General features: G+C 45.3%; 2 protein-coding genes across 2 annotated transcripts; one reads left to right on the top strand and one right to left on the bottom strand.

Annotated features, from left to right (window-relative positions):
• Positions 1-467: 467 nt before the first annotated feature.
• steap2 (STEAP family member 2, metalloreductase) lies at positions 468-11,022 on the bottom strand. The gene is made up of 6 exons (XM_056363987.1): positions 10,899-11,022; positions 9,343-9,767; positions 8,456-8,622; positions 4,898-5,425; positions 3,821-3,985; positions 468-2,407 (listed from the first exon to the last, which is right to left on the bottom strand). Exons 2-6 carry the CDS (start codon positions 9,725-9,727, stop codon positions 2,114-2,116), a joined length of 1,539 nt encoding a protein of 512 aa, XP_056219962.1. The 5' UTR covers positions 9,728-9,767; positions 10,899-11,022; the 3' UTR covers positions 468-2,113.
• A 1,096-nt stretch (positions 11,023-12,118) lies between these two features.
• alg14 (ALG14 UDP-N-acetylglucosaminyltransferase subunit) lies at positions 12,119-17,761 on the top strand. Its single transcript, XM_056363724.1, has 4 exons — positions 12,119-12,458; positions 13,444-13,595; positions 14,673-14,795; positions 17,458-17,761. Exons 1-4 carry the CDS (start codon positions 12,314-12,316, stop codon positions 17,686-17,688), a joined length of 651 nt encoding a protein of 216 aa, XP_056219699.1. The 5' UTR covers positions 12,119-12,313; the 3' UTR covers positions 17,689-17,761.
• Positions 17,762-22,818: the final 5,057 nt, after the last annotated feature.

Here is a 22,818-nt window from a genome sequence, read left to right as displayed (position 1 = left end):
AAGGTGTTTTGTGCAACTGTTTTTATATTAAGGAAACTTTAACTCAGACTTTAAGGAAAATATTAAATTAAGGTGTTTTGTGATCTGGTATTCCCCTGATGACACAACAGCACCATCACCTCCACTGCACCAGCATCCTGTCTGCAGACTGATGGATACATGGATAGATGGATGGATAGATATAGATGGATAGATAGATGGATAGATAGATAGATACATGGATAGATTGATAGATTGACAGATACTTTACCAGGTGTCCAGTAGCTCATTAGTAATAATAATAATAATAATAATAATAATAATAATAATACTTCTGTCTCTCACCTTCATGATTGTTGCTGACCTCTTGAAGTTGACGTCTCCTCACCGTCTCTGACCTGCAGTCAGAACTAGACTGGATTTCATCAGACCAGGATCACGTGACGTGACCAATCAGCAGGACGCAGAGCAGTGAACACACTGTTAGATATCTGCTGCTGTGTTACAGCCGCGGCTCTGACACATCTTTATTTCCTGTCACAGTTGCACATGGTGACGACCAGAGAAACACAAAGAGCTTCACTGCTGAACTCGTTACAGAGAATTAAATGTTCACTGATCAGGAAACAGCAGCATCTCTGTCACATAATGAAGACGACAGGTCACGTTGAACGGACTCACATCAGCCCAGATGTTACACCCTGCCGAGCTGATGGAGATTCACACACATCTAACACACTGAGGAGGACCGGGTCATGTGACTGTGTTTACTGAGACAAACTAATTGATTTTTAACAACAGCTTCGCTCCCTGTCACCCATCAGATACAGTGTTCACTGGGACAGTCACATGACAGAAAACATAACAACACCGTCAAACTGCAGAATCAACAGACAAAACGTCAGCTCACAAACTACTCAGCAGCATCTTTTCATCACGAGACCACGTTCACCTGACGTCACATCAACAGAGATTCTGACTGATTGTTTCTGTTCGATCGATGAGCAACAGAAACCTGAAGAGACGTCGACTCATATCTCAAGGTAAAACCACATATTTGATAAACCATTAGCTACAGCTAACATTAGCATACCACTTCTTAGCTAGCATTACTGTTTGACAGAGCTGTGTGATACAAGACGAGAGAAATGAATTCATTCTGAAACATCAACACAGAGCTCAGACACGTTTAGTTCAGTCTGGAAGTGAAACACTGGATGGAATCAAGCTAGCCATGTAGCATTAGCCGCCCTGCTAGCTCTTCACCTGGTGAAGTTAGCAGTGATGCTCCTCTGTCATGTGACTGTATCATTGATGCAGGTTGATTATGAAACCACACAACATTAGTTCATGTTTAACCAGTGGATTCATGTGTCATCTGACAACTTTAGAAGCGCTAACTCTGACATTTATGTTAATTGTAAACGTCCTGTTTGCTAGCCTTGCATTAGCTTCCAGTGTTTCCAGTGTGGGCCTGTCTTCAACTTTAGCACCTGGAGAACTCATCTGTCCATTAATCAATGTGGTCAAAAGAAGGTGAAGTAAACGACGACGACTCACAGGATTCATTCAAAGACATTAAAGTGTTCAAGATTTCCCGCCCTCAGTGTGACGTCAGAGGAAAATGGCCGCCGTGTGAATATGGTCTATTCCCCAGGTTTTCTGTTGCACATAAATCTGTAGTCTCCACCCTCTGTGACATCACTATGACATCACAGGAGTTATTCTCTCAGACAGTTATCCTCCTGTTTTTACAAGCTGAGTGGAATAAAAAATGATTTCTGTAAAGTAATAAGCAACACTCAGAGTAATGTCTGTCAGAGCAAAGTATTGATGAATTATTGGTAAATTATTTGGAGCATATTGACAATAATATTCAGTTTGACATGTGTATGTGATATATGATGTGTCCAAACTCAGTCTGGGCCAACAGCTGTGACATAACAGCAGGTCATAGTTACAGTGAGGAGTCGATACACAGGTGGACAGGTGGACAGGTGACATGAGACAGACACTGTTCACAAGAACAAACAGTCATTTGTCCTTTCAGTGACAAGTCTTCATTAGCTTTAATAAACAGCATGGCTCATGGCTGAGTATGTGGACGTCCCAGTGAAGACAGATCACATGACAATCACATGATGGTGACTCTCTCAGGTGAGACGTGGGCGGCCGAGCCCACCGGCTCCAGGCGCTGGCAGCGGTACTGACTGCTGTCCTGGCCCCGCCGGATCCGATGGAGCTTGCGGGCGACACAGGGGAGAAGCATCAGCACTTTGCCCAGGATGACGCACACGGGCAGGGCCAGGGCCACCACGAAGCTGGGGGGCAGGTAGAAACGGTAGGCCTCCTCCTCGAAGGCTCGCTTCCAGCCGAACAGCAGGCCGTGGAGGGTGGCGATGAGCAGGGCGATGTAGCCCAGAGTGGACTGGAGTAAAGACAGGGAGCAGGTCAGACACACAACTCCAGCTACACTGCTGCATTCCCATGAGACACTGTTTACTGTTATATCTCTGAGGTGTCCCTCCCAAGGGCAAACAGGACAGGTACAGGGGGGTGTGAAGGGAGAGATGTAGGGGACAGGTGTCTGCTGCTGTTCTAAAAACAAGTACAGGTTAGTTATTGCAGATTTGAGCACTCGCTAACACCAGAGGTGTAGTGCCATTTGTTCCAGAACACACCTATGACGTGCGTGCATGCATGCACAGGGACAGTTAAGTTGTGGCTTGTTTCTATGGTTATGTAACCACTGTTGCTGAACAGTGATCACATGATCAGATGTCAGACTGACTGTATGAACAGGTTCACTAAGCTATATGAACATTAGGATGTATATGAATTAAGACTATGCAGGTATATATTAAGGTGTAAGGTGTATGATATATATATATATTATATATATATATATATATATATATATATTATTACGTTTTCATTTACTGACTTGTGTTGAGCAAATTAATCCACATTGGAAACACCTGTTCAGAAGAGAAGCTAAGCTAACAGGCTAGGCTATGAAAATGTAGCTAAGCTAAGAGACTAGGCTAAGCTAGCTTTCTGTCCAGGTGTAACAGACGACTCTGTCATGTTTCTGTGTAAAAGCATCACAGATACAGAAACTGTCAGAGAGTGAAGGATGAATGAAAAGATGTTTTTACTGATGAACCATCTGAGCAGCTCAGAGGCTGCCGGCAGCTACCGCCTTTTAAGGTGGAATGTTTTCCTGTGTGTTCCTCAGTGTATGATTGACATTTGGAAATCAATCAATACACCTTAAAGGTCAATATGAAAACTGTGACCATTAGTTTCTATCAGCTCTCTGCATGACAGACTCTTTAGTGATCAGATCTTTAAGATCTTAAAAATGTAGATGATGTTGGGGCGTCGTGTGGCGTAGTGGTCTAAGCAGGCGCCCCATGTGTAGAGGCCACAGTCCTCGCTGCAGTCGGCCCCGGTTTCAGTCCCGCATCGGACGGCCCTTCACTGCATGTCATTCCCCCTCTCTCTGCCTCCCCATTTCCTGTCTCTCTACTGTCTGCTTTCAAATAAAAGCCCAAAAACTATACTTAAAAAAGAAAATGTAGATGATTTTCAACCTGATCATGTGACCTGTGGAGATTTTATTTCCTCACCTACACCATGGCCAACATGCTCAGCAGTTCCAGGCAGAAACACAGCTCTGAGAGGAGGTTCAGGTTCTTAAACAAACCTGTGGAGCTGATGGCATCAAAAACATCCTCCTTCCTGCCAGAGTCATAACTCAGTCAGATGTTCAGTCCACCTCAACTCAAGCTGCAGTACACAGTGAGACAGTGTCAGCCTCTGGTGTGTGTGTGTGTACCTGTATGAAGCTGAACTCCCTCCAGTTGAGCGTGCTGTGGACGGAGGGGATGGAGGTGATGGCCAGGAGGGACAGCAGCCCCAGACTCATGATCCCAAAGGAGACGTACATCTCCACCCTCCACACCTCCTCCTCGTTCCAGGCGTTCTCCACATTAGCGTGGACCTGCAGACACACCGGAGACACCACAGTCATCACCTGTCACCTGTCACCTGTCACCTGCAGGAGAAGGCTGGGACACAGGTGAGCTGCTTCAGCTCTGTCGAGCCTGAACAATACGACCTGTCTCAGATCTGGTTAAACACATTCATTCAGGAACATGAAACACTGATGGTGTTCCAAACTACATTTTTATCACCTCACAAATAAAGCTGGACTCACCTTGAAGCTCTCATGAGGTCAGTTTACTGCAGAGTGTATGTAGTTAGTCTATCTTAGCATAAAGACAGGTAGCATGGGAGCTAACCAGGCTAACCTGTCTTCCTGTGCACAAAGAGAAGAGGAAACATGATGATTTGAGGTTTTAGGGAGAGTTATGTGCTGGAACAACAGCAGATCCATCTGCCTGATACTCATGTGCAACATCCCTCGCTTTAGTGTGGGATGCCAGATCCAGTCTGTGAGAGCAGGTTTTGTTTTAGTATCATTCAGGTACAACAATATCAAACCTGGCAACATCCCTGTGACGATAAGAAGCTGTGTCCACCTGAACTTACTGGAAGGTCTCCCTCTGCTGACAGTTTAACTGCCATAAAATATATTCATGTTGTCATCTACTCACATCATTTATGATTTATTTTATGACATGATATATTTTCTTTTATGTCTTTTGACTCTATGCAGGACGTATTGCACTGGGACACTTTAGGTGATAACAGTTTATATAAATACATGGATTGAAGGAAAGGTTCTTTTGACTGTTAAAGTTGAAGTTAAAGGAAGTGACACTGAGGAAGCCTGAACTCTCTCTAACGGATAACATACTGACACTGATCATATTCCTCAGCTTCATGTGGTGGAAGTTGAAATGTGTGAGCGTCTGTGTGGACCTCATGTCGTTCCCTCCGCCCCACTGACCTGCTGGTAGGCTGTGTTGAGCAGCAGGTACCGCTCAGACCTCCTCATGGGCAGACAGAGGCTGTAGAGGACGTGCACCGCAGCCAGGAAGAAGCTGAGCAGACCCATCTGTTTGCGGCTCTGCAGCCAGCCCTCCAGCCAGTGAGGGAAGTGCCTGTACTTGGTGCCGTAGTAGAGCTGGTGGGCGGCGGCCAGCTGCCCCGCCAGGTACACCAGAGCCAGGAGGGTGATGGCAACAGTGGGCAGAGTCCGGTTCACCATCTCTATGGGGATCTTGTAGAAGTCACTCTGCTTGTATTTCACGTATGGGTGGATGATGTCTCGTACAAAAGAGTAAGCAAAAAAGAAGATGGAGAGGGCCACGGCCGCGAGGACGGGGCCCTTCCAGCCAGGAAATAACTGCAGCGGCATGTTCTCAATGTCCCGCGAAGAAGACAGAGTCCCCATGTCCACGGGCTGGAAGCTGAGCTGACGGGCCAGCTCCATGATCTGCTGCCGGGCCTCCACAGAGTCACTGCAGATGAACACCTGCACACAGGGGGAAAGGTTTGATAAAAATATAGAATATTTCCCTTTAAACCTTCAGACAGTCACAGTTTTCTCCCTCTGTACACAACAAAAATAATTCTCCTCTAAAGCGTTCAGTTTGATTTCCTCCCTAAATGAATGTCAGTCTCTAGAGCGTTTCTGAAAACACACTGCTGCTTCATCAGGTAAAAATAAATAATCATAATATTTAACTTTATTTGTTCATACAAGAAATGCAGCTGAAAGTGAAATTAACATAAAAACTAGGACAGATAATCATCATGGTCATAATTAATAAAAGATAAAATGGAAAATTAAACCCACTTGATAATAATACAAATAAGATCAAAACAAAGATTATTATCATTATCACTATTATTATTACAGAAGTGCATCAGTGTGAATTAGATCTTGTATCAGGAGAGTGAGAGCAGGTTGAAGTTGAGGTGAAGAGATGAGGTTTTATCTGTCTTTTAAAAACACTCGGTGAGCTTCTTCTTCGGTGGTATCTGGAGGTGATGTACTCTGGGCTGGTCCTCCTGCAGCTGCTGCTGGACCTGGACCTCAGTTTTCTCTCAGGTCTGTAGTGAATCAGGCAGGGTTTACCCAGACCAGCCGGAAGGTGTAATATTTCTGGGGAAAGTGATGGTACTCAGCTGGGCATACTCTTTGAAGAGCTCGATCGCCCTCCCGCGCAGCTCACCAGACAGTGGATTGTCCCACGTATCCTTAGTCAATGTCCCGGCCTCTTGAAAGGCCCTCCTGACAAGAATGACGCCCTTCTATTTCAGGGGCGTTGCCAGAGCAAGGGGGTCATAAAGCCCGGCCACCTGACTCAGTAACATACGACGGGTAAGGGGATCTGGTGTCTTCTCCTCTATGTCCTCCATGGTGAGGTCGAGCTCGTTGCGCATCTTTTTCTTCCTTGCGGAGAAATTAACAGCCACCATGAGGAAAAGTTTGTCCTCCCCAACGTGGTAACCCACTCCCAGGGCCATGTTGTCCTCATCACGTAACTGGTTGGGCAACACGATGCAAGGATGGCCTCAACCCCCTGAAGGATCTCGCTCAGCCTCTGGGGGTCATTGTGGGACACCAGAATGTTGTCCACGTAGGCGTCGTCTACGATGACATGACGATGGCGGTCTCCATATATAACCAGCCGGCTAATCGCCCATGTTCACCCGTACCACGGCGTAGTCTTCGATGTCATCCGCCGGAGAGTCCCTCCACAGGAATCGATGGACATGCACCTCTTGATCCTCTAACCACACCGAGTTGTACATCTTGGACACATCTCCAACCGCCGCGTGCTCCCCCTCCCGGAAACGGAGCAGAACCGCCCGGATGGGGTTCAAGATGTCTGGGCCCTAAAAATCCCGGCTGCTGTCCCAGACTAGTCTTATTGGAGTGAAGACAGAGTGTGGGTTGGCTGCTGTTAGGTGCGTCCCCTCTTTTACATTAGTCATTACGACACAGAAAGTTTTTATTGTACGGACTGTCCCTCCCATGTAGATCCAAGCATTTGGGGCAGGCTTTGGTCTTCTTTACTTGAGTCCTCTGCTCTGATGGGTCGGCCTTCTTGAATGTTGGCCTTCTAACCGCGGTATAAACGTCCGGTATGCCCCTCTTCGCCACACATACTGCAAGGATCTCGCTAAACAGTCACAATGAAAGTCACTCAAGCACAGTCACAGGCCAAGCGATAACTTTTGCTGAGGGCTTGATGTGAGTCCGAGGCATCGTCGATCGGCAGGGACGCTCTGCCAGGTCTCTTCCGCACGCTAGTCTGCTGTAGTTTGTTGTTGTCGACACTGTCCGACCTCCACTTCTCCGTCACAGGGCTGGCTTAGTGTTGATTACTGTACGGTTTTATTAAAATAACTACATTAATCTAATAACTCCCGCTGTAGAGGGTGTTTTGAACTGATGAAACAGTGTCACACTCAAGCTCGGACATCCGTTTACTGTCTTCCACGTGTTTATTTTTGCATAAGCATTCCAAAATCACACATGCTATGCTAACTAGCACCTAAACAGTAACCGTGCTGTTCGCCAGGTAATCAAATTGTATACATCTCTTAACTTAATAACCTATAGGGGGGATTACTACCACAAGAGGTCGCTATGAATTTACAACAGAAGGTGGGATAACTTCACAGTTGTTGTTGTTGTAGTTACTGTTGTTGTTGCTGTTACTGTTGTTGTTGTTGTTGTTAGTGTTGTTGCTGTTACTGTTGCTGCTGTTACTGTTGTTGTTGTTGGTACTGTTGTTGTTGTTGGTACTGTTGTTGTTACTGTTACTGTTGTTGTTGTTGGTACTGTTACTGTTGTTGTTGTTGGTACTGTTGTTGTTGCTGTTACTGTTGTTGTTGTTGTTGTTAGTGTTGTTGCTGTTACTGTTGTTACTGTTATTGTTGTTGGTACTGTTGTTGTTGTTGGTACTGTTGTTGTTACTGTTACTGTTACTGTTGTTGTTGTTACTGTTTTGTGTTGTTGTTGTTGTTGTTACTGTTGTTGTTGTTGTTGGTACTGTTGTTGTTACTGTTACTGTTACTGTTACTGTTGTTGTTGTTGTTGTTGTTACTGTTGTTGTTGTTGGTACTGTTGTTGTTACTGTTACTGTTACTGTTGTTGTTGTTGTTGTTGTTACTGTTGTTGTTATTGTTACTGGTGTTACTGGTGTTACTGTTGTTGTTGTTGTTGCAACTACTGTTGTTGTTGTTACTGTTTTTGTTTTTACTGTTACTGTTGTTGTTGTTGTTACTGTTGTTGTTGTTGTTACTGTTGTTGTTGTTGTTGTTGTTGTTGTTGTTACTGTTGTTGTTGTTGTTACTGTTGTTGTTGTTGTTGTTGTTACTGTTTTTGTTTTTACTGTTACTGTTGTTGTTACTGTTGTTGTTGTTGTTACTGTTGTTGTTGTTGTTGTTGGTACTGTTGTTGTTACTGTTGCTGTTACTGTTGTTGTTGTTGTTGTTACTGTTTTGTGTTGTTGTTGTTGTCAGGTATGTGTGATAGGTGTGGGTGTACCTGTGTGCTGGCGTCCTTGGGGCAGCTCTGCTGCATGGCCCAGGCAGAGATGACGTTGAAGCCTTTGACCACGGTGGAGTCTGGCAGCAGGGAGGACAGGTACTCAGCGTTGGATTCTGGGTACTGGTTCACCCTCCTGTTGTTACTCACGTCCACCAGGATCTTTCCTGTAGGAAACATACGAGTCTGTAGATTAATATATTGAATATACATTAAAGTGCAGCTGTACATTAGACCTCTGAGTCTGAGGGAGTCTCTGCTGCTGCATGAACAGTCAGTGTATTTAAATGAAAGCTCGTCATCACACATGTATGACCTGCTTCAGTACGGCCACCACTCAGAACTACACCATCACTTTCATGTTGCTCTGTCTATATGATGACTGCATCATTAGTGCAGTATTCATTAACATATACAATCTAAACCTCATACAAAATGTTTGAGCTGCAGCTGTTAGCATCAATGTCTGAGACACAGAAAGAACCAGAGGGAAAACTAATGAGTCCACACTGACAGACTCTGTCCCCACTGGTCCTCATGTGTCCTCTCCTACACACTGTGTATACTGATATATCTATACATCCTGTCACAGTGGATCTACACTGTCAGAGAGCAGACACATCTGAAGCTCAGCGGAGGTTTTAACACTGAAGACCCTCAGTGTGACTCAGACTCACTTTACCTGCAGCTCAGGTTCAGGTGTTTTCACTCTCATCACAGGCTGTGATGAAATCACTCCCTCCTCCCTCTATAATCACTGTACAGTGAGTGTGACGGGAGGAACCTCCTCTCCTGCAGCAGCTCGGTGGACTGGGAGGATCCGGATCCTGTGACCTGCTCTCAGTGTGTGTCTGTGTAGTTGTGTAGTTGTGTTGTTGTGTTGTTACCTTCCAGTAGATGTTTGAGGTCCCACAGGACGGAGTAGTGCTCACGGCGGATCGCCAGGAACACGACGCTCGCCTTCCCCACGGCGTCCTCATGGTGCGTCACGTCCACCACATGAGGAAACGACTGGGCTGCCAGTTTGGGGTGGCGGCTGCCTACCACCACATGGAAGCCAGAGCGCAGCAGGCGGAGGGTCAGACACTTGGCGAAGTCACCGGAGCCCAGGATGGCCACCGCCGGCTGACAGGCGGCGCCTGCGTCTCTGATGCCGTTCTTGGTGCCGTTGGGCAGGAAGCAGGCCTGGGGGTGGTGAGAGGGGCAGTGGGAGGAGGAGGAAGTGAGGAACACAGGGCTCCGGCTGTTGCCCATCATAGAGATGGAGTCCATCCTTCTGCTCACTCTGTGGTTCACTGAGAGGACGACTTCACTGAGGGAAGAGAAGGACAAGCAGAGCATTGATTATTCATCAGCTCTTGTTCTTGACGTCCTGATCAGACTGACTCTGCATCAGCTGATCCCTGTGGTTGTAATTAGCACCAATCATAAAGCAGGTCGTCACTGGTTACCACTAACTGGACACATGAAGATGATGTCATCAGTCAGAGTCCGTTCTGCTCTGGATTATTATAACAATTATCTATTAATGACTTATTAACAATAATAAATGACTTATTGACAATCAGAATCTGCTTATAAAGGATTTATAAATATCCAAACTAGGTTATTAATTAGGTTTTATCTAATAATTATAACTGGTGAAAGGAGCTTTATAGTAACTCATTAATAATGATGATGTGTTTCACACTTTATAATAAAGCTCATTTACCAGTTTTAAATGGTAGTCAACAGATTAATGAGTAATAATAATTAACTTGCTCTTGCCAAATAGTGATCCTGCATCAATGTATGAAAACGGTTATAGCTTGTTTATAATAGTTTATTTCTGATTTATAAAGTGTTAACTGAATTAATAACCTGATTATAAAACATTAATAAATTCTTTACAAGGGTTGTCTGATTGTAAAGTGGAACCCAGAGACTTTCTACAGAATAGCTGTCAAACCAAAAGCTGCTCTTATTAATTACTTATAACTGATCATCAGGCATTATTAGAGGATTTATTAAACATTGATAAAACTAAATTACAACGTATAAACTCATTAGAAAGTGGCATCAAAACACAGGCCCAGTGTGTGTGTGTGTGTGTGTGTGTGTGTGTGTGTGTGTGTGTGTGTGTGTGTGTGTGTGTGTGGTGGGGGGGTAATAAAGGCCGGTGTGTTCTACATTGCTGACCCCTCTTCTCCTGCAGCAGGTCAGTGGACCGGGAGGATCCGGATCCTGTGACCTTCTCTGACTGAGACCTTGTTCCGGTGAAGGACGCGGAGCGGCAGCTGCAGCCTGTCCGCACCTGTAGCGCTGCAGCGGCCGCTGCCGCTGCTGCCGCCGCTGCTGCCGCTGCTGCCGCTGCTAGCGAGCAACACACTCAGCGACATGACGACACGTTCGCTCACAGAGATGAAGAACACACAGAGGGACGGAGCGACGGTGTGCTACTCACCTGTCCTTCACGTGGACGCTGTGTTCACGCAGAGACGTTGACCAGTTGCTAACTGTCCATCCTGATGCTGCTGCTGCTCAGCCTCCGCTGTCTGAACACATGCTGCGTTCACGTCCTGTCGGAGATAAGAGGGGCCCATACAGAAATGGAATATATGACATATATGTCACCTATATTATCACATATATACATCCTCTGGATATATAAACATATACGTTTATAACATAGATGATATACCAATAGTAAAATTGGTGTATGTACAATAATAAAAAATATCTGTATGATGAATTTTTATATGGTGTTATGTGTTGCGTAAAAACAACATACAATTAAAATTTCTATGATTATGGATATTTTTCTTGCCTTTTAATGTCTATCCTAGATATAATAATAATAATAATAATAATAATAATAATAATAATAATAGGTTATATATAATAGCTACAGGCTTTAGATGGATATATATTTATGTAACATATGTCTAAAATAAAATCATACATACATTAACATACATATTTGTATTGGCTGGACATATACGTCAATAGGTCTTTTATCCCATTATTATTTAAGATATGTTGTATTGAGATATATTTGATATGTGCATATATTTCATATATCGATATTCAATAATGTACATACATTAAATTTGCATATAGGGTGCTTCTCAAAATAATGTGTTAGCATAGCATGTAGGTAATGTATAAACTGAGATAAAATACAATAACAATATAGACAAAATAAATGTAACTTTAGTTTTTTTTTAAAAATCTTTTTTAATGTAAATATATTTTTCAGATGGGTTGTCTATAGATGAAAAGTCTGCATAAGGTAAAAAACAAGATATAAAACAAGATTTACAAAAACGACATTGACTACTATAGAAACGATCAGAGCCACAATATTATTACAAAGTTTTCAAAATCTTTGTTTTGCATGAAAAAAGAACTGATGCTACACAGACAATCTGAATATTTGTTAACCAGCCTTTCACGTTATCTCTCCCTGAGGGTTTGATTCTTCTTTTGATAAGAGAAGAATAAAATGCTATTGTTCAGTCTTTGCCCTGAAACACGTTTTCCAGGCAGGATTTAAAAGATATTTTTCTGTGGCACAGAGGAAAGATTTCAGATTTTTCTACTGAAATCCCAAAGCAACGAAAAACTCCTGCGTGTTTAATGTCTGTGGTTCACTTCCTGCTTTCCTCTATACCTTTCTGTGAAAATCAATAATAAAATAAAGTTTTATTTTAAAGATAAAATTAATAAAGCATCACACCACGGGGCAGATTGTGTGGAGATCCTCCACCCTCGGCTGGAGGCGGAGGGACTTGAACGCATCTTCAGAGGAGACGCTGCCTGACAGGCTGAACTCGGGGCTGTAAACCCTCCGCAGCATCTGACTTGGTCACATCCACCATGTCGGTTGTGGAGGGAGCCGTGCTCGCTCTGTTACTCCTCTGTGTGTTATTTATTATCCGGGTTTTTGTCGTTGTGAAGACTGGATCGCAGTTCAAACCCGGAACCAGAGGTCCGGTCTCTGTGCTCGTCGTCGCGGGATCAGGTAACGTTACTAACGTAAACTCACGTCCACGTACTGTCATATCTGCTGCTCTCTGACGTCATACAGATTAACTATTACCTCAAACACGTTCTAGTGACAAACCATTTATTGAACTTCACGACGTGTCACATATTACGTCAAATTCTAGTGCAGAAGGGAGATCAAGCGAGTTCTGCCGTTAGCCGATTTCCTTAGCTTCCATGCTAACAACAAGTATCGTACTGGACTGTACCAAAATATCGGTTAGGATGGGGGTGGTCATCATTACTGTTTTCTCCAGACAGGAACAGTATCTGATCATAGTAAAGACAACAGATAAACTACATGGTCATAATTACGTAGACACCTGCTAATGTGATGTCATCACTCCGGTCATTAACCTCCCGCGGGAAAAGCCTCCTCACCTCTGGGGACTTTGAACCAGACTGCGCGGATTTGGTCTCCTCCAGCCTCCGGAGAACTAGTGAGGCCCAGGACTGAGGTTTGGCGAGAAGGCTTGGTTCTGGTCCAGGTCTGTCCTGATGAGCTGGACTGGGCTGAGGACAGGGGTCAGGGGTCAGGGGTCAGGTCTAGTTCCTCCTCTTCAGACTGAGTGCAGCCCAGACTACAAACAACTCAAATACTATCTGAACATATGAAGGGTCTATTAATCTGAAGAACACCTCTGTCTTTCCTGTTATTTAACTTTACATCATTCAGTGTCTCAGTGTTTCTGAAATTAATGCACAAAATAATTATCAATTGCAGATTTTAAAAGCAAGGAATCGTTGTTCGTCTTGTTGAAATCTATAATTTAATCTATAGCAATAACAAAGGGCTGTCAGCTGTTTTCTGTAGTAGTGAATGCCGTCAGGTAACATTATCTTATGTCTTATGTGATCACTCTCTTTGTCTTGATGGTCTTGATGGTTAATTGGAATAATACATTTGTTCCATGGTGTGTGTGTGTGTGTGTGTGTGTGTGTGTGTGTGTGTGTCTGTCCAGGCGGTCACACCACAGAGATCCTGCGGCTGATGGACAGTCTGTCTTCAGCTTACTCACCTCGACACTATGTCATCGCTGACACTGACAGGATGAGCGAGGAGAAGATCTGCTCCTTTGAAAACTCTAGACCACACCCAAACTCTGAGTCACAGGTACGTCACAGCTACACACCTGTACACAGGTTCACTATTACGTCTTTATTTAAACCTGAAAATCATATCATATCAATACAGTTAATAAATAATGTATCAACAAAATGAATTAAAGCAGGTTCAAAGAGAAGTTAGAAGATTTCAAATGAATAAGTTTGTACAGTCATTTGCAGTGAGTCATGGAGGATAAAGCAGATCTTCTGACATGGAGCTTAGACCAGTCATCAGTCCTGGTCTCATCAGTCCTGGTCTCATCAGTCCTGGTCTCATCAGTCCTGGTCTCATCAGTCCTGGTCTGATGAGACCACTGGACCAAACCCACTCTTCTTTAAATCACAACATGTTTCTGTCACAAAACTTTTGAATATCTTTTAAATATTTCACATTTTTACATAGAGTACTCGTTTTTATCTTTATAATTATTATTATTATTACATGGAAGTAATATATGCAGAAACCTTTCCAGTAAGGGCCAGGGAAATAAACACATACAGTAAAGGAGAGAGAGAGAGAGACAGAGAGAGAGAGAGACAGAGAGAGAGAGAGAGACAGAGAGAGAGACAGAGAGAGAGACAGAGAGACAGACAGAGAGAGAGAGAGAGAGAGAGAGAGAGACAGAGAGAGAGATAGACAGAGAGACAGACAGACAGAGAGAGAGAGAGACAGATAGAGAGAGAGACAGAGAGAGAGAGAGAGAGAGAGACAGAGACAGAGAGACAGAGACAGAGAGACAGAGAGAGAGAGACAGAGAGAGACAGAGAGACAGACAGACAGAGAGAGAGAGAGAGAGAGAGAGAGACAGAGAGACAGAGACAGACAGAGAGAGAGAGAGAGCGCCAGCCAGCCAGCAGGTGGTGCTGGCGCTCTTCTCACCTGAGCCTCTGCTCCTGACACGGTCTCAGGTAGAAACAAACTGGTTCCTGCTTGATCTGTGTGAGAACTACTTTCTGCTGCGGATGAATCTGGGTCTGTAGATGGTTCTGGTCCTGATGTGTTTGAATCTTTTCCTCTGTGTGGGTCTGGAGACTGGAGGAACAACATGTCTCTGATCCTGGACTGACCCTCTCTGTCCCTCAGTTCACCATCTGTCGGATCCCACGGAGCCGGGAAGTCCATCAGTCCTGGACCTCGTCTGTGGTCAGCACCCTGAAGGCCCTGAGGTTCTCCCTCCCCCTGGTCTTCAGACTCAGGCCTGACATGGTGAGTGAGACCAGACCAGTCTGCTGTTAGATCTGCACCCTCACTGACACAGTCACAGTCCTGCAGAGTCCTGCAGAGTCCTGCAGAGACCTACAAAGTCCTGCAGAGTCTTACAGAGTGCTACAGAGTCCTGCAGAAGACTACAGAGTCCAGTAGAGTCCTGCAGAGTGCTACAGAGTCCTACAGAGTCCTACAAAGTCCTGCAGAGTCTTACAGAGTACTAGAGTCCTGCAGAGTCCTACAGAGTCCTGCAGAGTACTACAGAGTCCTGCAGAGAACTACAAAATCCTGCAGAGTCTTACAGAGTACAGCAGAGTCCTGCAGAGTCCTACAGAGTCCTGCAGAGTCCTACAGAGTCCTGCAGAGTCCTACAGAGTCCTACAAAGTCCTGCAGAGTACTACAGTGTACTACAGTATACTGCAGAGTCCTACAGAGTCCTGCAGAGTCTTGCAGAGAACTACAAAGTCCTGCAGAGAACTACAGAGTCCTGCAGAGTCTCGCAGAGAACTACAGAGTCCTGCAGAGAACTACAGAGTCCTGCAGAGTCTTACAGAGAACTACAGAGTCCTGCAGAGAACTACAGAGTCCTACAGAGTCTTACAGAGTACTACAGAGTCCTACAGAGTCTTACAGAGTCTTACAGAGTACTACAGAGTCCTGCAGAGAACTACAAAGTCTTGCAGAGTCCTACAGAATCCTACAGAGTCCTATAGAGTACTACAGAGCCCCTCCCTCCTGCAGCCACACGCAGATAATCCACTGATATAAACAGAAAAACTTCCTCATACAAACATAACGATGTTACATAACGAGATCATGCTCTTTGAGTTACAAGCCTCTGTCTCATTCATGGACACATTCTGACGCAGGAAATGTGATCAGTGCAGAACCACAGTCATTATTCCAGTCGCAGCTGAGACCTGGAGTCAGGCTGCTGGAGCTGGATGTAGAAGACAGATGGAAGATACACTGAGTGACAGTCTGGAGACAACTTGTCCAGAGAAGACCAGGTGTGTTCATCAGCTGCAGTTTGTAGGTTCACACAGAGCTGCTGTGTGGACACATGTTGGACAGCTGTTTCTGTCCACCTCCTCACTGTCTCTATAGATTTAACCCTAAACCTTTACTCACCAATCTGCTCTCAGTAATCCATCATGATGAAAGAAAATATGTTTTTGCAAATTTTAGTAAATCTATTAAAAGTCAAAACTGAAATCTTTCATTAACTCAATCTGTCCTCAGACTCTTCAGTGTCTCTGATCTGAGATCAGCTGCTTCCTGTTTCCTTTAATTATAACTGAGATGAGTCTACAACTTGATGGGAGTTCACCTGTGGTAAACACACCTGATTGGACAGTTAGGAAAGACACACACCTGAGTGTATGATGTCACACGGTTCACCTGCAGGTCAGGAGCTGACTAACTCAGATAAAGATATTGAACATGTAACAGAGAGAAAAGCATCAGAGAGTCTCTTTGTCTGTTAGATGTTTGTAGTGTTAGTGACATTACATGATTGTTGTTGTTGTTGTTGTTGTTGTTGTTGTTATTATATCTATGGTGTTGTGCTGACGCTGTATGAACCTGCTCCACATGAGCTTCATGTTCACAAAGTGTCTCACAGTGAAAATCAAACCAGTCTGTTCACATGTACACAGAGCTGAGCTAAGGTTCAGTGGAGACACACACACACACACACACACACACACACACACACACACACACACACACACACACACACACACACACACACACACACACACACACACACACACACACACACACACACACACACACCAGCTGTCTCAGGTGTTTGTGTTGAGCAGACAGACAGACTCAGAGACGACATGTCAGACAGATTATTAATGATAATGAATGTTCTCTTCTCATTAAAAAAAGAGAACAGCTGTGAGAACAAACACATTCACTCTAGAGAAACAGGAAGTGTCTTTTCTTCTTTAAACTCCATTTCACACATTAAAAGTGTAATTGAAGTGATCAGACGTGATACTGTATTACTGATCTACAGTCAGTGTTACTGATCTCCAGTCAGTGTGTTACTGATCTACAGTCAGTGTGTTACTGATCTACACTGTTACTGATCTACAGGCAGTGTGTTACTGATCTACTGTGTTACTGATCTAACTGGTCTCAGTGCAGCTGCTGAGTGTCCGGCCAATCAGAGCTGCTGTTTAATATAATATATATAAACGCTTCCGACAGGTAACTGATAAATGAAGATAACGATTAAAGATAATAATGATTGATAGGAGCAATAATCTTTCCAATGGATCAATAACAGTCTACCCAGAACAGCTGAGTGTGATCAGACGGTCCATGTGTCCTGTTCAGAGTTGGTCCCCTGAAGGTCGGTCGTGTTGAAATGGTTTTAAACAAAGTTTAGTTTTGATCGAGAAATTCAAAGTAGTTTAAAGGACTTTGATAATAACTATAATATACACACAGAAACACACATATTCAACACTCCCCCCCCCACCCCCCCCCACAGAGAACCAGAGGGACTACCTGTAAAATAGATCATCATCATCATCATCATCATCATCACACACACAGAGATTAAACAGATACTGACTCTCTCTGTGTGTGTGTGTGTGTGTGTGTGTGTGTGTGTGTGTGTGTGTGTGTGTGTGTGTGTTTCAGGTGCTGTGTAATGGCCCTGGGACTTGCGTTCCCCTGTGTGTGGCGGGACTGCTGCTTGGAATTCTGGGAATGAAGAAAGTCCTGATTGTGTATGTGGAGAGTATCTGCCGGGTCCGGACTCTGTCCCTGACGGGGAGGATCCTGTACCTGGTCTCAGACTACTTCTTTGTGCAGTGGTCCTCTCTGAGGGACAAATACCCCCGCTCCATTTTCCTGGGAAGAATCGTGTGAAAACATCGGTTACATCTTATGAAAACATGAGTCTGCTGTATGAATGTGAATAAATAAATCTATTTTTATTGTCTGAGCATGAATCTTTCTGAGGTCTGACAGTTCACCTGCTGCTACACAGGAAAACATTCACCTTCCTTCTTTAATGGGATCACGACTCACTCTGCTCAGAGCCAAAGCTTTAAACGGTGACACACAGACTCGCTCTTTAAAAAAACTACTGCTCAACAATCAACATGGCCGCAAGCAACATCCAGATCACAGGTCAAAGGTCAAATGTGTTGCAACAACAGACAGTGATGAAGACGCCTTGGACTATAGATCATATTCTACAGGATCTCCTAAAGCAACATGACACAAACTAGTGAAAAGGTGGAATGACTAATCCAAGTATACATTTTATATTATATAATACATATATATATATATATATATACATATACAGTATATATGATATATAACAATAATCTATATAAATAAGGGTTTTCTCTCCTTCCTCATGGAGACAGATCTGTGTCGCCCTGATTGTTCATTACTGAAGTTTTTGCTTGAAAAAACATGTTTTGTCTTAAATGTTTGGTGTGTCAGGACCATTGTCAGCGCTGTTTGTCTTTCTTTGTGCCCTGGTTCCTGTTCCTGGACAGAGCTGTGGACAGGAAGAGCTCCGAGACAGGCTGTTAAACCAAACCCCAGAGGAGGAGGAGCAGGAGGAGGGGCAGGAGGGGCAGGAGGAGCAGGAGGAGGGGCAGGAGGAGGAGGAGGAGCAGGAGGAGGAGCAGGAGGAGGAGCAGGAGGAGCAGGAGGAGGGGCAGGAGGAGCAGGAGGAGGAGCAGGAGGAGGGGCAGGAGGGGGGGCAGGAGGAGCAGGAGGAGGAGCAGCAGCAGCAGCAGCCTCACATCTGGAGTTGTTTATAGACTCACTGAGCTGCAGCTGATCACATGATCAGAGGAGGGACCATCACCTCAGTGTCAGTCTGGTCCTCACTTCATCAGTGATGGAGTCACACTGAACTGACTGTGACACAACACAGATTTAACCCTCTGGTGTCCATTGTGATGATTTCTTTATACATTAATGTGTCTTTGTGCAGCAGCTGCTGAACCGTCCTTGCCCACATGCCTTGTTTCCTTTTCTCAGCACAAACTCCACTGGAACTCTGACAAATATAATACAGTCTATTTACAATCAAAGGGGTTTTATTTTGGGGCCTTTTTCACTAAAATTATAAAACAATGGAAATCATGGAAAATATGAACAATTCAAACTGTGTGTGATCGTGTGTGAAAGTCACACATCAGCACGTTGAACTGATTTCCTCAGCTGGTCTTGACATGTAAAGTTATGTAACTGTGAATAAACCAGCGGCCACAGACGGACTCCAGAGGTTAAACTGACTGTATGGAGGCAGGTGAGTGATGGACGCTCAGACAGCTGCTGCTACAGAGCTGATGATGTTTGAACCCTCCCCATACTGTTGTATAAGTGTGTCCTTATGACCGTCTCATCCCACAGTCACAGTCTGATTCACCAGAGACAGTCTGTCTTCAACAAGTTTCATCACATTACAAAACCTGAAGCCTCAAAGTCCACAGCTCCATCCCCGAGTCACAGCTCCTCCTCCGAGAACAGCTCCTCCTCCGAGTCACAGCTCCTCCTCCGAGTCACAGCTCCTCCTCCGAGAACAGCTCCATCCCCGAGTCACAGCTCCTCCTCCGAGAACAGCTCCATCCCCGAGTCACAGCTCCTCCTCCGAGTCACAGCTCCATCCCCGAGTCACAGCTCCATCCCCGAGTCACAGCTCCTCCTCCGAGAACAGCTCCTCCTCCGAGTCACAGCTCCATCCCCGAGTCACAGCTCCTCCTCCGAGTCACAGCTCCATCCCCGAGTCACAGCTCCATCCCCGAGTCACAGCTCCTCCTCCGAGAACAGCTCCTCCTCCGAGAACAGCTCCTCCTCCGAGTCACAGCTCCATCCCCGAGTCACAGCTCCATCCCCGAGTCACAGCTCCATCCCCGAGTCACAGCTCCTCCTCCGAGTCACAGCTCCATCCCCGAGTCACAGCTCCATCCCCGAGTCACAGCTCCTCCTCCGAGAACAGCTCCTCCTCCGAGTCACAGCTCCATCCCCGAGTCACAGCTCCATCCCCGAGTCACAGCTCCTCCTCCGAGAACAGCTCCTCCTCCGAGAACAGCTCCATCCCCGAGTCACAGCTCCTCCTCCGAGAACAGCTCCTCCTCCGAGTCACAGCTCCTCCTCCGAGAACAGCTCCATCCCCGAGTCACAGCTCCTCCTCCGAGAACAGCTCCTCCTCCGAGAACAGCTCCTCCTCCGAGTCACAGCTCCTCCTCCGAGAACAGCTCCTCCTCCGAGTCACAGCTCCATCCCCGAGTCACAGCTCCTCCTCCGAGAACAGCTCCTCCTCCGAGAACAGCTCCTCCTCCGAGTCACAGCTCCATCCCCGAGTCACAGCTCCTCCTCCGAGTCACAGCTCCTCCTCCGAGTCACAGCTCCTCCTCCGAGAACAGCTCCATCCCCGAGTCACAGCTCCATCCCCGAGTCACAGCTCCTTCTCCGAGAACAGCTCCATCCCCGAGTCACAGCTCCTCCTCCGAGAACAGCTCCATCCCCGAGTCACAGCTCCTTCTCCGAGAACAGCTCCTCCTCCGAGAACAGCTCCATCCCCGAGTCACAGCTCCTCCTCCGAGAACAGCTCCTCCTCCGAGTCACAGCTCCATCCCCGAGTCACAGCTCCATCCCCGAGTCACAGCTCCTCCTCCGAGAACAGCTCCTCCTCCGAGAACAGCTCCTCCCCGAGTCACAGCTCCATCCCCGAGTCACAGCTCCTCCTCCGAGAACAGCTCCATCCCCGAGTCACAGCTCCATCCCCGAGTCACAGCTCCATCCCCGAGTCACAGCTCCTCCTCCGAGAACAGCTCCATCCCCGAGTCACAGCTCCATCCCCGAGTCACAGCTCCTCCTCCGAGAACAGCTCCTCCTCCGAGTCACAGCTCCATCCCCGAGTCACAGCTCCATCCCCGAGTCACAGCTCCTCCTCCGAGAACAGCTCCTCCTCCGAGAACAGCTCCATCCCCGAGTCACAGCTCCTCCTCCGAGAACAGCTCCTCCTCCGAGTCACAGCTCCTCCTCCGAGAACAGCTCCATCCCCGAGTCACAGCTCCTCCTCCGAGAACAGCTCCTCCTCCGAGAACAGCTCCTCCTCCGAGTCACAGCTCCTCCTCCGAGAACAGCTCCATCCCCGAGTCACAGCTCCATCCCCGAGTCACAGCTCCATCCCCGAGTCACAGCTCCTCCTCCGAGAACAGCTCCTCCTCCGAGAACAGCTCCTCCTCCGAGTCACAGCTCCATCCCCGAGTCACAGCTCCTCCTCCGAGAACAGCTCCTCTGCTCAGGTGTAACATGTATTTACTATATATGATATATAATAAGAGTGGCTGCTGTTCTGAGAGTTTACTGAGTTCAACTATTGGGGCTGCTAAAAGTAAAAGTCTCCAAGTGTAGAGGAGTAAAAGTCTTAAAGTAAAGAGGAGTAAAGTCTCTAAGTGTAGAGGAGTAAAGAGGAGTAAAGTCTCTAAGTGTAGAGGAGTAAAGAGGAGTAAAGTCTCTAAGTGTAGAGGAGTAAAGAGGAGTAAAAGTCTTAAAGTGAAGAGGAGTAAAGAGGAGTAAAGTCTCTAAGTGTTGAGGAGTAAAGAGTAAAGAGGAGTAAAGAGTAAAGAGGAGTAAAGAGTAAAGAGGAGTAAAGTCTCTAAGTGTTGAGGAGTAAAGAGTAAAGAGGAGTAAAGAGTAAAGAGGAGTAAAGAGTAAAGAGGAGTAAAGTCTCTAAGTGTAGAGGAGTAAAGAGTAAAGAGGAGTAAAGAGGAGTAAAGAGGAGTAAAGAGGAGTAAAGAGTAAAGAGGAGTAAAGAGGAGTAAAGTCTCTAAGTGTAGAGGAGTAAAGAGTAAAGAGGAGTAAAGAGGAGTAAAGAGTAAAGAGGAGTAAAGAGGAGTAAAGTCTCTAAGTGTAGAGGAGTAAAGAGTAAAGAGGAGTAAAGAGGAGTAAAGTCTCTAAGTGTAGAGGAGTAAAGAGTAAAGAGGAGTAAAGAGTAAAGAGGAGTAAAGAGTAAAGAGGAGTAAAGAGGAGTAAAGTCTCTAAGTGTAGAGGAGTAAAGAGGAGTAAAGAGGAGTAAAGAGGAGTAAAGTCTCTAAGTGTAGAGGAGTAAAGAGTAAAGAGGAGTAAAGAGGAGTAAAGAGTAAAGAGGAGTAAAGAGGAGTAAAGAGTAAAGAGGAGTAAAGAGGAGTAAAGTCTCTAAGTGTAGAGGAGTAAAGAGTAAAGAGGAGTAAAGAGGAGTAAAGAGTAAAGAGGAGTAAAGAGGAGTAAAGTCTCTAAGTGTAGAGGAGTAAAGAGTAAAGAGGAGTAAAGAGGAGTAAAGTCTCTAAGTGTAGAGGAGTAAAGAGTAAAGAGGAGTAAAGAGTAAAGAGGAGTAAAGAGTAAAGAGGAGTAAAGAGGAGTAAAGTCTCTAAGTGTAGAGGAGTAAAGAGTAAAGAGGAGTAAAGAGGAGTAAAGTCTCTAAGTGTAGAGGAGTAAAGAGGAGTAAAGAGGAGTAAAGTCTCTAAGTGTAGAGGAGTAAAGAGTAAAGAGGAGTAAAGAGGAGTAAAGAGTAAAGAGGAGTAAAGAGGAGTAAAGTCTCTAAGTGTAGAGGAGTAAAGAGTAAAGAGGAGTAAAGAGGAGTAAAGAGTAAAGAGGAGTAAAGAGGAGTAAAGTCTCTAAGTGTAGAGGAGTAAAGAGTAAAGAGGAGTAAAGAGGAGTAAAGAGTAAAGAGGAGTAAAGAGAGGAGTAAAGTCTCTAAGTGTAGAGGAGTAAAGAGTAAAGAGGAGTAAAGAGTAAAGAGGAGTAAAGAGGAGTAAAGTCTCTAAGTGTAGAGGAGTAAAGAGTAAAGAGGAGTAAAGAGTAAAGAGAGTAAAGTCTCTAAGTGTAGAGGAGTAAAGAGTAAAGAGGAGTAAAGAGTAAAGAGGAGTAAAGAGGAGTAAAGTCTCTAAGTGTAGAGGAGTAAAGAGTAAAGAGGAGTAAAGAGGAGTAAAGTCTCTAAGTGTAGAGGAGTAAAGAGTAAAGAGGAGTAAAGAGGAGTAAAGAGTA

The sequence above is a fragment of the Seriola aureovittata genome, chromosome 20 (assembly GCF_021018895.1).
Source record: "Seriola aureovittata isolate HTS-2021-v1 ecotype China chromosome 20, ASM2101889v1, whole genome shotgun sequence".
In the NCBI taxonomy this organism is placed as follows: Eukaryota; Metazoa; Chordata; class Actinopteri; order Carangiformes; family Carangidae; genus Seriola; species Seriola aureovittata.
This window is presented reverse-complemented; position numbering and strand designations above follow the sequence as displayed.

What these genes read in the sequence shown, in the direction of transcription:
- steap2 (XM_056363987.1), bottom strand. Translation starts at nt 9,727, where the DNA reads ATGGACTCCATCTCTATGATGGGCAACAGCCGGAGCCCTGTGTTCCTC. An exon ending in CCTCAAACATCTACTGGAAG is followed by an intron (nt 8,623 to 9,342) that starts GTAACAACACAA and finishes TGTTTCCTACAG; the next exon opens with GAAAGATCCTGGTGGACGTG. An exon ending in CCAAGGACGCCAGCACACAG is followed by an intron (nt 5,426 to 8,455) that starts GTACACCCACAC and finishes CCCTGTGTGCAG; the next exon opens with GTGTTCATCTGCAGTGACTC.
- alg14 (XM_056363724.1), top strand. Translation starts at nt 12,314, where the DNA reads ATGTCGGTTGTGGAGGGAGCCGTGCTCGCTCTGTTACTCCTCTGTGTG. An exon ending in GCTCGTCGTCGCGGGATCAG is followed by an intron (nt 12,459 to 13,443) that starts GTAACGTTACTA and finishes GTGTCTGTCCAG; the next exon opens with GCGGTCACACCACAGAGATC. An exon ending in ACCCAAACTCTGAGTCACAG is followed by an intron (nt 13,596 to 14,672) that starts GTACGTCACAGC and finishes TCTGTCCCTCAG; the next exon opens with TTCACCATCTGTCGGATCCC.